The sequence below is a fragment of the Cavia porcellus genome, unplaced genomic scaffold (genome assembly GCF_034190915.1).
Source record: "Cavia porcellus strain 051 isolate PalLab524CR breed Dunkin Hartley unplaced genomic scaffold, mCavPor4.1 scaffold_40, whole genome shotgun sequence".
In the NCBI taxonomy this organism is placed as follows: domain Eukaryota; kingdom Metazoa; phylum Chordata; class Mammalia; order Rodentia; family Caviidae; genus Cavia; species Cavia porcellus.
The window spans coordinates 828,670-843,092 of NW_026947523.1; the positions used below are offsets into that span (position 1 = coordinate 828,670).

General features: G+C 54.5%; 1 protein-coding gene across 2 annotated transcripts; it reads left to right on the forward strand.

Moving 5' to 3' along the window:
- Positions 1–35: 35 nt before the first annotated feature.
- Alg12 (ALG12 alpha-1,6-mannosyltransferase) lies at positions 36–8,381 on the forward strand. Of its 2 annotated transcripts, none has more exons than XM_003461575.4 (10): positions 36–239; positions 2,314–2,524; positions 2,612–2,744; positions 3,580–3,753; positions 3,980–4,174; positions 4,464–4,567; positions 4,766–4,989; positions 7,433–7,602; positions 7,682–7,757; positions 7,857–8,381. In XM_003461575.4, the coding sequence occupies exons 2-10, from the start codon at positions 2,357–2,359 to the stop codon at positions 8,086–8,088; spliced, it is 1,476 nt and encodes a 491-aa protein (XP_003461623.2). In that variant the 5' UTR covers positions 36–239; positions 2,314–2,356; the 3' UTR covers positions 8,089–8,381. The 2 variants fall into 2 exon arrangements, with proteins under 2 accessions (XP_003461623.2, XP_004999794.2); XM_004999737.4 differs by lacking the exon at positions 36–239 and adding an exon at positions 274–795.
- The last annotated feature ends 6,042 nt before the right edge of the window (positions 8,382–14,423 follow it).

The window sequence follows — 14,423 nt, forward strand, 5'->3', positions numbered from 1 at the left end:
GAGGGGAGCCTGCCGCAGGTCTGTGTCAGTCCTCGTGCCCCGCCCTTCACACGGGCGGCCCGTAACGTCCATCTTTACTCCGGGCCAGGGAGGTGCTCCACGGCGATAGCAGGCGAATTGTGGTAGTCATGATAGGTTCGGGCAAGGGCTTCACTTCCGTGTCCTGTTTCCGCCATCACGCTTCCGGCAGATCGCAGCCCGGGCGATCTAACTGAGGGACTGCGACGCGGGCGGAAGAGGTTAGCGCGTGCGCTGGGGCCGGGATTCGCAAGGGCGGCGGGGGCAGGGCTCTCTCTCCGGCGGCCTGCGAAAGCCCTGAGCTGGTGTTGGCGGCAGCGCTTCGCCGCTTTACCGCGCGTGACTGCCGTCGGCCTCCTCACCTGGGCGCCGTTTTCTACCAGGGACCGCGCTCCTCACTTGAGCGCCCGGCTCGTCACCGGGAAGCGGCGCCCAGCACCTGCGCTCTGCTCCCGCGTCTGCCTAGCCGGCCTTCGGGGCCCTGGAATCCGCAATTCCGGGGTGCCCGAGGCGTTGGGCACCGCTAGTTTAAATGGGGAGAAGCAAAGCGTACATTGGCAAGAGTTTCCTGTTGGCGATGTGGGGAACGATAACCACAAGGAAGTGCCGAGTTTTTCAGGGTCTAAGTTGGCCGCAAGCCTAACTTGCCCGGGTCCTTTCCGCCCCGGTGGAGAGTCACTGGAACGCGTGATCCGCCAGTGATCGCGGCGGCCTGTGAAGGCCACTGCCGTCCCAGCCGCCTTCCTTGGCGTGGCCTGCGCCCGACTGAACCCGTGGGTGCGTCAGCCTTCCGCCCGGGTGCGAGCGGCTGTCGCGGGGCGCCGTGGTCCCCAGGCGTGCCCTGGGTTAAGCCTTCTCACAGCGGGTCTCCTGCTGCCTGTGATGCTCCCGCCCTTGGTCCTCAGGGCAGGTGCCACCCTCTCTGGCGGGAGGGTCTGGGCGGGTTCTGCAGGTGGGATTGGAGCCCGCGGCTTGATTCACCTCTCGAGCCTCTGCGGGACTGCAGGCCCAGCGCAGCTGCGTGGGAGACGGGTCAGTGCTTCCTGTGTGTACACCTTGTCTTCGGTGACAACAGGCGGAGTGGAGAGAGTGCCTTATGAGAGTTCTGCGGCTCTGCCATCACCCCTAGCCTAATGTTCCTTTTCTCACTGAATTCCCTCCCCAGCCGGTTTGTGGGTTTGTCGAGTGGCCACTGTGTGCTGGCGGCCAGTCCCGCCCCAGGATGTGGGTCCAGACCCTCCTGCATGTCTCAAGGCCGGAGCTCTGTCCTTAGCAGTGTTGAGGTGACAGCCGATGCTCTACTGAGATAGAGTTTAGGAGAGGGGGATGAAGAGACTACAGTGCCTTCCTCTGTCCAGGGCACAGTGTTTCTAACTGACTGTGGCATTTTTCTCTGGATACCAAATTTTTATATTGGAGAAAGGAAAAAAGTGACATGATTGTAACAGGATGTACTACATAAGGCCTCTTTCTCCCTTGTCCCACTCTCCTGTGGGATCCCTGCTCCTTGTGGTCTGCTCTTTCCCCTCTTGATGGCTGCTGCTTGCTGACTTACTCACTCTCTGATTAGTGGTGTTAACAGGCAGTGAACATCACAGCTCTCCCCCTTGGCTTCTGATCCTTTTGGTTTGGACAGAATAAAATCAAGGGGGCTGGGCACTTGTCTGTCATGCACAGGACCCTGAGTTCAACCCCCAGTACCAACAAAACAAAACAACACAAATAACACCCTGTTCTGAAACACCTCAGACATGCAGGTGCACTTGCTCCCCATCCACTGTCTTCTGGGTGCTACTATCGAGTCTCACGGGTTCCAGGATGCTCCTGCCAAGGCTCCCTGAGACATCCTGTTAGTATGTGGGTGACTACCTGGGGAAAGTGTGCCTGGCCTCCTGACCCCCTGGGTGAAGTTCTGCAGTGTCCATAGCCCCTGCTGTCCTGGGAGTGGGGCTTTGGCTGCCCTGTGCCGTGACCCTGGCAGCTCTCAGTCTCTTGCCCTGTATGTGTATCCCTCCCACCTCAAAGCCACTCACTCCACATCTTGTGGCTGGTTCAGGGCAGGTTCATCTGACTGCCCTATTGGCCCGGATATGGAGCTGGTTCTGCCGCTGGTGTCTCTGGGAGACCGGGAGAGCTGCTTAGGTCTGCAGGCTTTTGCACCCTGCCTTTTTTGCCTGCTTCCTGTTGGGACAGTATTCTTTCGGCATCAGAGGAGGTGTGAGAGTAGCAGGGCTGACCCTTCCCAAGCCCTTGAAGTTGTGACTGGTCTTCCAACATGGAGTCCTACTCTTTCAGGGTGCACAGCTGGCGCTGCTGCCATACCGTGGGCACAGCTCCCATGGCTGGGAAGAGGTCATCAGGCAGGCGGCCCCTCCTGCCGCTGCTGGGGCTGCTGGTCACAGTCGCTGCTGTCCACCTTGTCACCTGTCCCTACACGAAGGTAGAGGAGAGCTTCAACCTGCAGGCCACGCATGACTTACTCTTCCACCAGCTGGACGTGGATGAGGTGAGGCCGCTGCCCTGCTCAGTGGGTGAAGCTCTGAGTTTGTCTCCAGTCGTCTTGCTGACATGCCTTTCCTCACCTCCTTTGCAGTATGACCACCATGAGTTCCCTGGTGTCGTCCCCAGGACGTTCCTTGGACCTCTGTTGCTTGCAGCGTTCTCTAGCCCTGCGGTGTATGTGCTCTCACTGCTGGAAGTGTCCAAGTTTTATTCTCAGCTGATAGGTAAGGGGGTCTTCAACGAGGCCGGGAGCTTCCTGTCATTCATGGGTATCTGCCTCACCCTTGGCCCACTTTCGGTCACCTCAGCCCCGTGGTCAGACCCACGTGGATGTGGGCACGCATACTGTGCGGGGTGTGTGTGTGTGTCTTCGTGCAGTGACCCTGCTCCCTGTTAGATCCCAGCGCCCTTGCTGCAGGGACAGCACACCTGCTGGGGACACGCAGAAGGCCTTGCACTCCAGTGACCATGCGCCGGCCTGCTTGCAGATCCTTCTGGGCCTCTTGGTGTCTGAGAGCTTTTTAAAAGTTTTCATTGAGATGTTATCAGTACTCGGGTAGAGCATGAAAAATCCACACGTGGACAGTATGTAGTGACCAAACTGGGGAAACGAGCGCTTCCGTCTCCCCTGATGTTTATTGTGTGGGGAATGTATTTTTCTTCTTTTTATTTCTTTTTTATTTTTAAGACAGGGTCTCACCTTGTAGTTCAGGTTGGCCTTGAACTCCGTATGTAGCCCAGGCTGGCCTCGAACCTGCATTGATCCTACTTCAACGTCTCAAGCTCTGGGATTACAGACACGAGTCAGTGTGCCCAGGCAGTGTGTGTGGGGAACCTGGTGACTTAGGATGTGGCGATCACTCCACATGAGTCATGAGCAGATCCTACCTGTGGAGTGGAGGTAGCAGGGAGCCCCGAGAGGCATTGGGGCCATGTTGGGGCAGGCGGCCTGCAGGTGCCCAGAGTCTGCTGCAGTTCTGGGAGAGCACTCTGACTGCCCCCCTGAGCCTGTGTCCTGTCTGCCTGGGATCAGCATGCTGTCTTTGTTTCTTTATTTAGTCAGAGGAGTGCTCGGGCTAGGCGTGATTTGGGGACTGTGGACATTACAGAAAGAAGTGAGACGGCAGTTTGGGGCCACTGTGGCCACCATGTTCTGCTGGATGACAGCCACACAGTTCCACCTGATGTTCTACTGCACGCGGACACTGCCCAACGTGCTGGCCCTGGCCGTGGGTAGGTAGTGGTGCTGGCCCCAGAGATGCTGCTTCTGAGGGGTGAGCATGCATTTCCCTGCGGTAGCAGCTCCAGGGTCGCCTGGAGTCAGGTTCTGGGTTCTGTGCTCAGGCGGCTTCCCATGCACCCTCCAGCTAGCGGGCAGCACTTGAGTGAGAGGAGACGTACCCCTTGGCATGGGGCTCTTGGGCCAGCCAGGCGCACGAGCTCTCTCTGCTTCTTCCAGTGCTGCCTGCCCTGGTGGCCTGGCTGCGGCACCGGTGGGCCCGCTTCATCTGGCTCTCTGCACTGGCCATCGTGGTCTTCAGGGCCGAGCTGAGCTTGCTGTTGGGCCTTCTGCTGCTGCTGCCCCTGTGCCGCCGCCGGCTGTCCCTGGCCACCCTGCTGTGCCATGCTGTGCCTGCAGGGCTCCTCTGTCTCGGTAAGTTGGCTTCCCTGGGTGGTGCCTAGGGCATCCTGTGTTGCCTTGTTTTACAAAGACAAGTTTTGCTTTTAAAAAAATGGTTAAACGCATTGATCTTAACTTTGCAAATGACTCAGTCCAGCTCCTTGAAGCTGAGCAGGCCAGGGCAGCCTCACGTGGGCAGCACTGTGCCCAAGTGGCTCATATGAGCCACGGAAGGGGCGGCCACCGAGTAGCGCCAAACTCATCCAGACCTGAGCCTCCTGTGTCTGAGCCTGTCCTGAGGAAGGCTCCGCTCTGTTGTCAGGACTGACGGTTGCTGTGGACTCCTACTTCTGGAGACAGCTTGTGTGGCCAGAAGGGAAGGTGCTGTGGTACAACACTGTCCTGAACAAGAGTTCCAACTGGGGCGTATCCTGCCAGCCTCCCTCCCAGCCTGGAGGCCCCGGATCAGGCCAGGCCATAGTGGAAGCATCAGGACCCAGGCCCCTTCTGGTGCTCCTGGGACTGCGGGGTGGGGTGAGGAGATGGCCGGGCTTGCAGAAACACCGCCTGTGAATGGCGAGCCTACTGGTGACGTGCGTGTGGACTCCTTAACCCGCCTTGCAGACCGCCCCACTCCTGTGGTACTTCTACTCGGCCCTGCCCCGTGGCCTCGGCTGCAGCTTCCTCTTTGTGCCCTTGGGTGCTGTGGACCGGAGGACCCATGCACTGATGCTGGCCTCGCTGGGCTTCGTAGCCCTGTACTCACTCCTTCCACATAAGGAGCTGCGCTTTATCATCTACGCCTTCCCGGGGCTCAACATCGGGGCTGCTCGGGGCTGTGCTTCCCTGTGAGTGCTGTGGCACGCACTTGGGCCTTTTTCGCTTTTCTTTCTTCCTCTTTCTTGGTGCTGGGGATAGAACCCAGGCCTTATGCACTGGGGGAGTGCTTACCCCTGAGCCGCCCGGTGTCTCTGCTCATCTACGACAGGGATGGAGTGTGTAGTGACCTTGGGCGTGTGGTGTGGGCACTGTGTTCCTCCTGTGCAGTGGCAGCTGCCTTGTGTGGGCCCCTGGCAGGTCTTTGCCAGTCACTGGCTGCCAGTCTGTTTCTGTCCACAAAGTTCTTTGCCAGCTGCAGGGCTGGTCCCTGAGGAGGAGTTGCAGGTGTGGCACTGGTCGTGAGGTTGGGACTCCATGTTGGTCAGCTGAGTGGTCAGGTGGGGATGCCACGTTAGCAGGACTGCCTCTGTGGGTGGTGGTGGGGCAGTGAGGCCTGGGCTCGGGTCATGGAGGCTGGGGTGGGGCCACTGGGCTGGGCTCTCCATGTGGCCACCTTGCCCATGGTGTTGCCAGTCCCCAGAGCAGAGCTCACACTGCCCATTTCCACGTATGGACAGGAGAGGATCAGCTGAGGCAGCTACCATGGCCATGTCGAGGCCTCACCCCCTGGTGGGAACAGCAGGTGTCTTGGGCCTGAGCGGCACACAGGTCCTACTTGGGAGGGGTGAGGAAGCCATACTGCAGTTCCTGGACGGGGTGCTGTGGCCCAGACCTGCCCTGGGGTTCCTGCCCCAGCCCAGCACCCATCATTGGGCTGGCTCCTTCTAGAAGCCTGCCCTCCACCATCCACCTCTTGGCACAGCCCGATCCCTGCCACCCTCGCTGCCCTGGCTGTGCCCTGGTCAGGCGAGCTTTGACTAAACCTGTCCTTTGGTTTTTCACTTTGGCTGCGTTGCATCTCAGGCTGGCTCTGGGCTCTGAAGAGGGAGTGGACCCCGGCCTGCATCCTGGGGTGGCCAAGGGGGGGAGCACAGAGCGGCTGGATGGAGGCTGTGCTTCTGTGAACCTTGCCCGGGCTGGGGTCACTGTGGGCTGGACGCATCTTGTCCAGAGCAGGAGGCAGGGGACGTGGCAGCCTCAGTGACGTCTGAGTCGTCTGGGTGTACTTGGCCTCGTTCAGGGGGAGCAGACTTCTCAGAGGAGTCTGCCATGAGGATAAGCTGTCCCTGGGGTTTGCTGGGGGCCCTGAGGCAGCTCTGGGATCAGGTTTGTATCCTCTGGAGTGGTTTTCTGGTCACCACTGCAGGGCTCAGGGCTTCTACCCTTGCCTGGCACCAGCAGCAGTTCCTACACATGGCGTCACCTGGCTGGGGTGGCGTCACTCCATGGCGCAGCCTGGTTTGCTCTTGTCCCTGGACAGGGTACAGGGAGGCCAGTCTGGAAGAGGACCAGAACTGGGTGTGCTTGGTGGAGGCCTCAGCTGGTGAACTTTTCTATTAAGGGCCAAAAAGTAAACCTTCCTGTCCTGGCTTTTAACTGTCACTGTCACTGAACCCCAGGCACAGGTGACATTAAAGGCTCAGGCAGTGTAGGTTCTCCAGAGCTGTTTATGTCAGCCCTTTAAAGACCCACAGGCCTGGGGATTTAGCTCAGTGGCATAAGCGCCTGCCTTGCAAGCACACGGTTGTGAGTTCAATCCCTGGTACCAAGAAATTGAGCCACAAACCAACAAACTAGAGTGTTGTACTGATCAGAGATGCAGCTAGATGACACAGTTCCAGCTAAAACCTGCTCCAGGTCCGACAGGAACAAACACTGGGCCAGGAATCATGGTCAGCAGGAGCAGGTGGGTGACTCAAGAACAGTCAGAGAGAAAGATAGAGCCTCTGAGGGACCCTCTGAGGCAGACTGGGGCCGCCCCCATGGCACTTGGAGGAAAGGGCAGGACATGGGCTGGGCTGGCCTGGGGTCCCACGTCAGGAGGCAGGCGAGGCTGAGGCCTCTCGTTCCTCTTGGCCCAGTACCCCAGGTCCTTCTATCTGTTCCTTGATTTTAATTTTGCCAGCAGGCTCAGGTGGTGAATTGGGCATGCTGGTGCCTGGCCTCAGCCTGAGCTGTGACCCAGAGTCTTAGAAAATTGAGTTCAGGTGGGCATCTTGGGTACAATTTCAGAGTTCTTAAGGTGGTTTTTTGTTTGTTTGGGGTTTTTTTTTGTCTTGAGACAGGGTCTTTCTATGCAGTTCAGGCTGGCCCTGAGCTCACTTTGTAGCCTAGGCTGGTCTCGAACTTGCAACGATCCTCCTGCCTCAGCCTCCCCAGCGCTGGGATTACAGGTGTGCACCACCACACTCGGCTCTTAAGGTATTATTTTAACCCCTGCTGTTGAGAAATGTGTGTCTGGTGGTTATCTTGAGGTGCTGAAAGCAGGCCATGGGCCTAGCAGCCTGTTTCCCAGTTGCTGTCAGATACTGGCTTTTCTTTGCTGCTGTATTGAATACACATCTTTTTCAGTCTGAATAATTACCGGAAGTCTTGGCTGTACAAGGCGGGGACCCTGCTCGTGATTGGACACCTGGTGCTGAACGCTGCCTACACAGCAGCATCCCTCTACGTGTCCCACTTCAACTACCCTGGTGGCGTGGCGATGCAGCGACTGCATGAGCTGGTGACCCCTGGAACAGGTTGGTGCTCGTGCAGCCTGGGGACAGCCGTGCCCCTGCTGGGGACACCCGTGCTCCAGCAGGCCCCATATGTCCCCAGATGTCTTCCTGCACATCGACACGGCTGCTGCACAGACAGGGGTGTCGAGGTTCCTGCAGGCTAACAGCGGCTGGAGGTTTGTGTTCATAGTGACTGGCTGCTGCTGTCACCTGTGGGAGGCAGGGTGGTGGCTCCCATGGGTGGCCTGAGCTGGGGCAGCTGCTGTCCTCCCCAGGTATGACAAGCGGGAAGACCTGTCGCCGGGCGCAGCGGGCATGCTGTCCTACACCCACGTCCTCATGGAGGCTGTGCCCGCGCACCTGGCCCTCTACAGGGACACTCACCGAGTCCTGGCCAGCATCTCAGGTGCTGCTGGCGTGAGTCTGAACCTCACCAAGCTGCCTCCATTTGATGTCAACCTTCAGACGAAGCTGGTGCTCCTTGAGCGACTTCTCGGGCCATCCTGAGAGCCAGCCCAGTCGGTGGCTTGGTGCGGAGCAAGGGGACTGGGCTGGGCCTTACTGGCACCCAGAGCCATTGCCAAGGACATGAGGCCCCTGCACCAGCTGCCAGGTGGGCAGCAGTGTCGGTGTGTCACCAGGCCTAGGTACCACTCATGTCCACAAGGGTATGGGGGCCCAGCCATGTGGTGGCCCTGGTGCTGTCAGCACCACTGCTGCAGGAGCACCTTCTCCACTCCAGACGGAGTCGGAGGAAAGAACATGTTCCTGGAAGAGCGAGAATAAACTGTAGTACCTTCCCGCAGTGTCCTGTGGTGCACATCACCCAGAGACTGCCCCATCCAGGTGCCATCGAAGGGCAGTTTGGGGCTTTTGTGCCCCAGAACATGCAGGCGCACGCAACACGTGGCTCTGCCAGGCACAGGGCTGCTGCCTTATGAGCTAGGGCAGCACGAGCATGACACACACACACACACACACACACACACACACACACACACACGTGCACACAGCATCCACCACACCTGTGTGCACGCATGACACTGCACGTTCCACACACAGGTTCTGACCCTCGAAAGCAGTCCAACACCCTGGAGTGGTGTCCCCCACAACAGGACATTGGCTGGACTGGACTTCCCCAGTGCCCAGCAGCTGCCTCTCGCCAGGCTGTCTCCCCACTCCAGGCTGCGGCCCTGATCTCGGGCTGCTCCTCCTGCCATCTACTCCCAGGGGCGCCGTGCCCGCTGTCAGTGTGCACGCCTGGCCTGCAGCTTTTGCTGTTGGCATTGTACCAGACTGGCCAGCAGGCCCCTGGCTCCTGACCTCAGCTCGGCATGTCCTTCAGCTCACACAGCCCTGCAGGGGGACTTCTGGGGCCCTGTTGCATAGGTAGGAGCTGCTTGAGACTTGGATTGGATGCTGGGTGAGCTTATGGCTGTCAGAAACCTCTCTGTGCGTGGAGAGGTGTACCTATGTCGCACCCGCATGCATGCGTACAGACCCACGCACATCTGCACAGGTGAATTGCCACGCAGCCCTGTGCCGTGTCCATGCTGTCCCTGCGGGCTCTCCTCGTACCCCTTGCCTGCTCTGAGTCCTGCAGGGCCTTTGCTCAGGGATAAAATACACAGTGAGGGGTTTCAGAGCTGAGTGTTTTCCATTCCTCCTGTTAGCCATGCCAGTGGGCACATTTTAAATTCTAACTTTTCATTATGAAAAATTTTAACAGAATCTGATGGCCAGCAATATAGCTCAGTGGCATAGCAAGTAGAAGGTCATGAGTTTGATTCCCGGTACCAAAAAACTAGAATTTGCAAGTCATTGATCACAGTATCCCCAAACACTGAAAGGAGTTACTTTACACTGGCCATCTACAGATATGTGTTCCAATAGGTGTATGCCGCATGCACACACGTATTTTGCTGAAGCCTCTGAACTCACATGGCAGACGCCATTCTCTGGGACCCCGTGGGCAGACCCTGAGTGCTTCCCACACATCTGCAGACAGGGCTGTGACCCAGACAACTCCGGCGCTGGGCAGCACTTGCCCCTGTGCTGTGGATCTCGATCGCCTACCCCAGTGTACAGGGAGATGAGCCCAAACACAGCCGGGCTGCACTTGTCCTCCAGCTGAGCCCAAGCCAGGACCACCTAAAGTTCTTCCACTGTATTAGACCCAGTGAAAAAAAAGTAAAATTTCTTAACAGTAATAGAACAGCAACAGTTAATACATTACATGCTGTTAGCTTTAAAGTTGTGGCTCAGGCTGTTACATCTTTTTAATCTTTCAAATCAAAAGTCCTTTTTTTTTTTTTTTTTTTTTTTTTTTTTTTTTAAGAGACAGGGTCTCGATATGCAGTTCAGGCTGGCCTTGAGCTCATAAGGCTGGTCTTGAACTTGCCTCCCACGTGCTGGGATTACAGGGGAGAGCCACCATGCCCGACTCAAAAGTCCTTTTCATACTCTTGTGGAAGACACTGAAAACCAGCATCCCTGAGACCTAATGTGCCATGCATCCAGAAAGTGAATGTCTGGCTCAGCTTAGCAGGTACCCACATGTCACCATCCCCGAGGCCAGGCCCTGACGGCCCCTCAGCATCCACTCAGCCCTCAGGACCCCTGGACTGATCCCCATCTGCTCTGCAGCCCTTTGCTAGGTGTTGCTGGGCTGTTGTTTCTGAGTTCCTTACACACTCTGGAACAAGTCCTTTGTTAGGTAGGTGTGATTCGTAAAACGCCTTTTCGCTCTCTTAAATCGTCTTGGAGAGAGATGCGTGTCGTTAGGTCAAGTTTATCAACCTTTTGCTCTTACAGATCATACATTTATTGTACTGAAAGATCTTGACCAACCCAAGATTATGAAAATTGTATTTTTAAAATTATTTTTGGAGGTGATGGGAATCAAACCAACGCTTTGTGCATGTGAGGCAAACACTGCTGTTTGCTGCTGCAAGTTGGACTGGGTAACGTTTTACATTTGGATTAGTGATCCACTTCAATTTTCATATGGCACAGGGATGAACTGAGGAAGTTTTGCACATACAAATACGCAGTGTCACATCATTTGCTGGGAAGATGATCTTCTCTACTGAATTGTTTTTCACTTTTCTCAAAAATTAGTTCACTCTGGGGGCTTGAGTGCCTCTTGGGAGTGAGCGTTTGCCTAGCAAGTTCACGGCCTTAGGTCTGACCCCAGTGCCACACACAGCTGACTAAGAGACCAAGCAGACCAGCTGCAAGACAGAAAGTTTTAGGAGCTGGGGGTTTAGCTCAGCGGCATAAGCGCCTGCCTTGCAAGCAGGCAGTCATGAGTTCGATTCCTGGTACTGATAAAAAACAAAAAAGACCAAAAAAAAAGTTTCTGTGAAAGATACATCTGATTAAGAAGTGTCACCCAAAGTAGATAATTCTTTTTTTTTGGTCTTTTTCGTTTTTTATCAGTACCAGGAATCGAACTCACGACTGCCTGCTTGCAAGGCAGGCGCTTATGCCGCTGAGCTAAATCCCCAGCCCCCAAAATAGACAATTCTTAAAATACAATACTTGATTTAAAAATGGAGAGAAAGGCCAGGTATGGTGGTGCATGCCTGTAATCTCAGCCCTTGGGAGGCTGAGGCAGGAGGATGGATGAGTTTGAGGCCAGTTTGGGCTACAGAGTGGGTTCAAGGCTGGCATGAACTGCATAGTAAAATCCTGTTTCAAAAAGACAAATACATAAAAATGGGCAAAATATCTGGACTTTCCACCAAAGAAGATACACAGATGGCAAATAAGCACATGAGAAACTGGTCTTACAGGAATTTTGCGGTTTAAAACAAGATACCACTATACAACTATTGGAATGGCAAGAATCCAAACTAGCATGCAGATGTTTTGTCAGGTTTGCTGTAAATAGTTCCTATTTGTGATGCTGTTGGTGAGGTGGTGAATCTGAAGGAGCTTACTGCTGATGGGAATGCAAAACATGCAGTTTCTTACAGAACTAAACATGATTGCATTTGGTATTTACCCAAAAAACCCAGAAACTCACATTGCACAAAGATGGCTCAGGCATTCAAGGCAGCTCGCTCAGTGTCGCCCACACGGGAAGGCAAACGATGTCTCCCCACGGTTGGCAGACCAAGAACCAGTTAAAAGGGAGGACAAGTGGTTGGGCCATGAAGACATGCAGAGGACTGAGGTACACATTTTGAGGTGAGGGAAGGTGATCGGAAAAGGCTGCAGGGTGCAGGCAGACTCCAGACCCACTGAGTGAACGAGGCAGTGGTGTTGGGTTGGGGGGGAACAGGGGACCCCGGAGTAGGTGTTAGTGAAGATAGACCTGCAAGCTGCTTGGCCCCAAGAGTGACCTCTCCTGTACCCCTGGGCTTCGGGTGACAGGGAAATGTCCTTGTGGATTTGTTAAGACAACAGAGGGTCTAACCCAGAGTTGACAGTGGAGGGGACAGAAGAGACCGGCACTTCCGGTTAACTTGGCTAGAAAACCAGAACTGCTCTAAAAAATTGAGTCTGTTAAGGGAAAAAAAAAAAGTGGTGGTTGGGGGGGGGAACTTTGGGGGGCGCTGTGGTGAACTTCAGAGACAGGGAATCTTTCAGAGCTGTTGGTGGTGATGCATAGCCCGCTGTGGTGGGTTCCTGCCACTGTAACTGCGTTCATTGTGGTGATGGTGACAGTGTCAGAACTCACTGAACTGTACACTAGATGTTATCGTCTACTTTGTATCTCAAAGGAGATCTTTAAAGAAACCAATTGATTACATATGGGACGTGGGTGCTGTTCTGTCTGTCTTGTTACCGTCACGCACAGGCCCGGAAGTCAGAGTGAGGCCCAGTGGTCCCTTCCTTTCCCAAGTGGACGTGCTTTCCTGCATCCTCTCCATTTCCCTGTGGTCTTTAAGGTCAGTCGTTCAGTCAGTGAGGTGGCACTGATTTATACAGGTCAGTTCAGAAGAACCAGGGTGTTAACACTGAACCTCCAAATCCATGAGCTGGTCTCTCTCTCCACTTACTTGAGTCTTTTGGAATTTTCTCAGGAATGTTTTATGGTTTTTGGTCTACAGATTATGTATATCTTTTGTCAGATTTACTATAAATACTTTCTATAATTTTTTTTTGAGACAGGGTCTTCTTACATAGCCCAGGCTGGCCTAAAAACTTAATTTTTCTGTCTCAGCCTGCTGAGGTCTGGATTATAGGGATGCACCACCATACCTGTCTGTAAATGGTCTTTTAAAACATGCCAACAATTTCATTCATTCAATTTGTTTTCTTATCTTTGCTTTATCTTTTTGAGACAGGGTCTTGCTTTGTAGTTCAGTCTGGCCTTGAACTCCCTTCCAGTGATTCTCCAGCCTCAGCCTCCCGAGTGCTGGGATTACAGGTTTGGGCCACACCTGGCAATTCGTTCATAGCCAAACTCTCCCTCTTTTTTCTTTCCCTTTTTCATTCATCTTTTAATTTTGTTTTTGGAGACAGGATCTTGCCATGTACCCCAGGCTGGCCTTAAACTTGTGGTGAGCCTGAGCCTCCCGAGTGCTGGGAATACAGTTGTGTGCCACCAAGCCTGACTAAAAGTGCTCATTCCTGTGTTTTTGTTGTTTGCATATAGAAACATAACAGAGTGCCAGCGGCTGCTGTTGAGTGCTATAGCCTTAGTCATTTTTACTGCACTCCGCTGCACTCACGTGTTATTCCTAGTAACTTCCTTACCCGATTCTCCAGGATCTTCTACACAGATGGTCTTGCCATGTGTGAAGACAATGCCATGCCTTCCTGTCCGCTACATGTTCTGTCTACTGTGTGGGCCTCAGGTAAGTAGAGTCAAGCAGTGTTAAGGGTTTACCCTTCTGTGACTGGCTTACCTCACTGTGCCAGGCTAAAGGATCCAGGCTCCCCTCCTCCAGGCTGGGCGAGCTTCCTTTCTGGACAGACCACGTTTCCCCATCGGTCCCTCTGCACTTGGCTGCTTGAACAGAGCTGCTGTGAGCCTTGTGCAGACCTCTCCTGGGCCTGATTTTGGCTGTTTTGAGTCTGCACCCACCATATGGCAACTGTTTTTAACTCTGGAGGAAATGGGCTGTCTGAGGTGCCACCATGTCCGTGTGTGGGCTGCCTGTGGGGTGTTTTGCGCATGCCCACCCAGAGAGTGTGAGGCCGTGCCTCAGCCAGTTTGATGTGCATTTTTCCTAGTGACTGGTGATGCCAAGCACTGCCCTTGCTGGCCACCTGCAAATCTGTTCCTTGGATCCAACTCATGACCTTGCGCTTACCAGGCAGGTGTTTGAGCTGCTGAGCTAAACCCTGGCCCTTACATGACTACACCCAAACTGTTGATACTGAGGCTTTGTGTCAAGTTTCGAAATCAGAAAGTATGACCCCTCCAACTTTGTTCTTTTTTCAAGGTTATTTTGGAAATTTGGAGTCTGAGATTTCATACACAGTGATCTTTTTCTTCTTCTGTAGAAAGCAAAACACAACACAACATGGTTGTGTTCTGGTAGAGGCTGCATCAGGTAGGTGCGTGGGGCTCTCTGTGGCTACGGCAGCATAGCCGTGTCCGCAGTCAGTCCACGAGTTTACCTTTCAGGACTGTCTGCCCTTTGCACCGTGCGTGCCTCACCTGCAGCATTGTATTCTTTGCCACTGGCAGTGGGACTGTTTCCTTAATCTGTTCTGCATTGTTCACTGTTACCGTGCAGAAGAGCAACTGATTCTTCCACCTGACTTTGTACCCTACTACTTAGCTGACTTCATTTCTCAGTCTGAGTGAGGGCTCAAGGTTTTCTCCATGTGAGCGTGTGCTCTGCGGCGTCACTTCCTCCTGTCCACCGTGCGCACCTTTA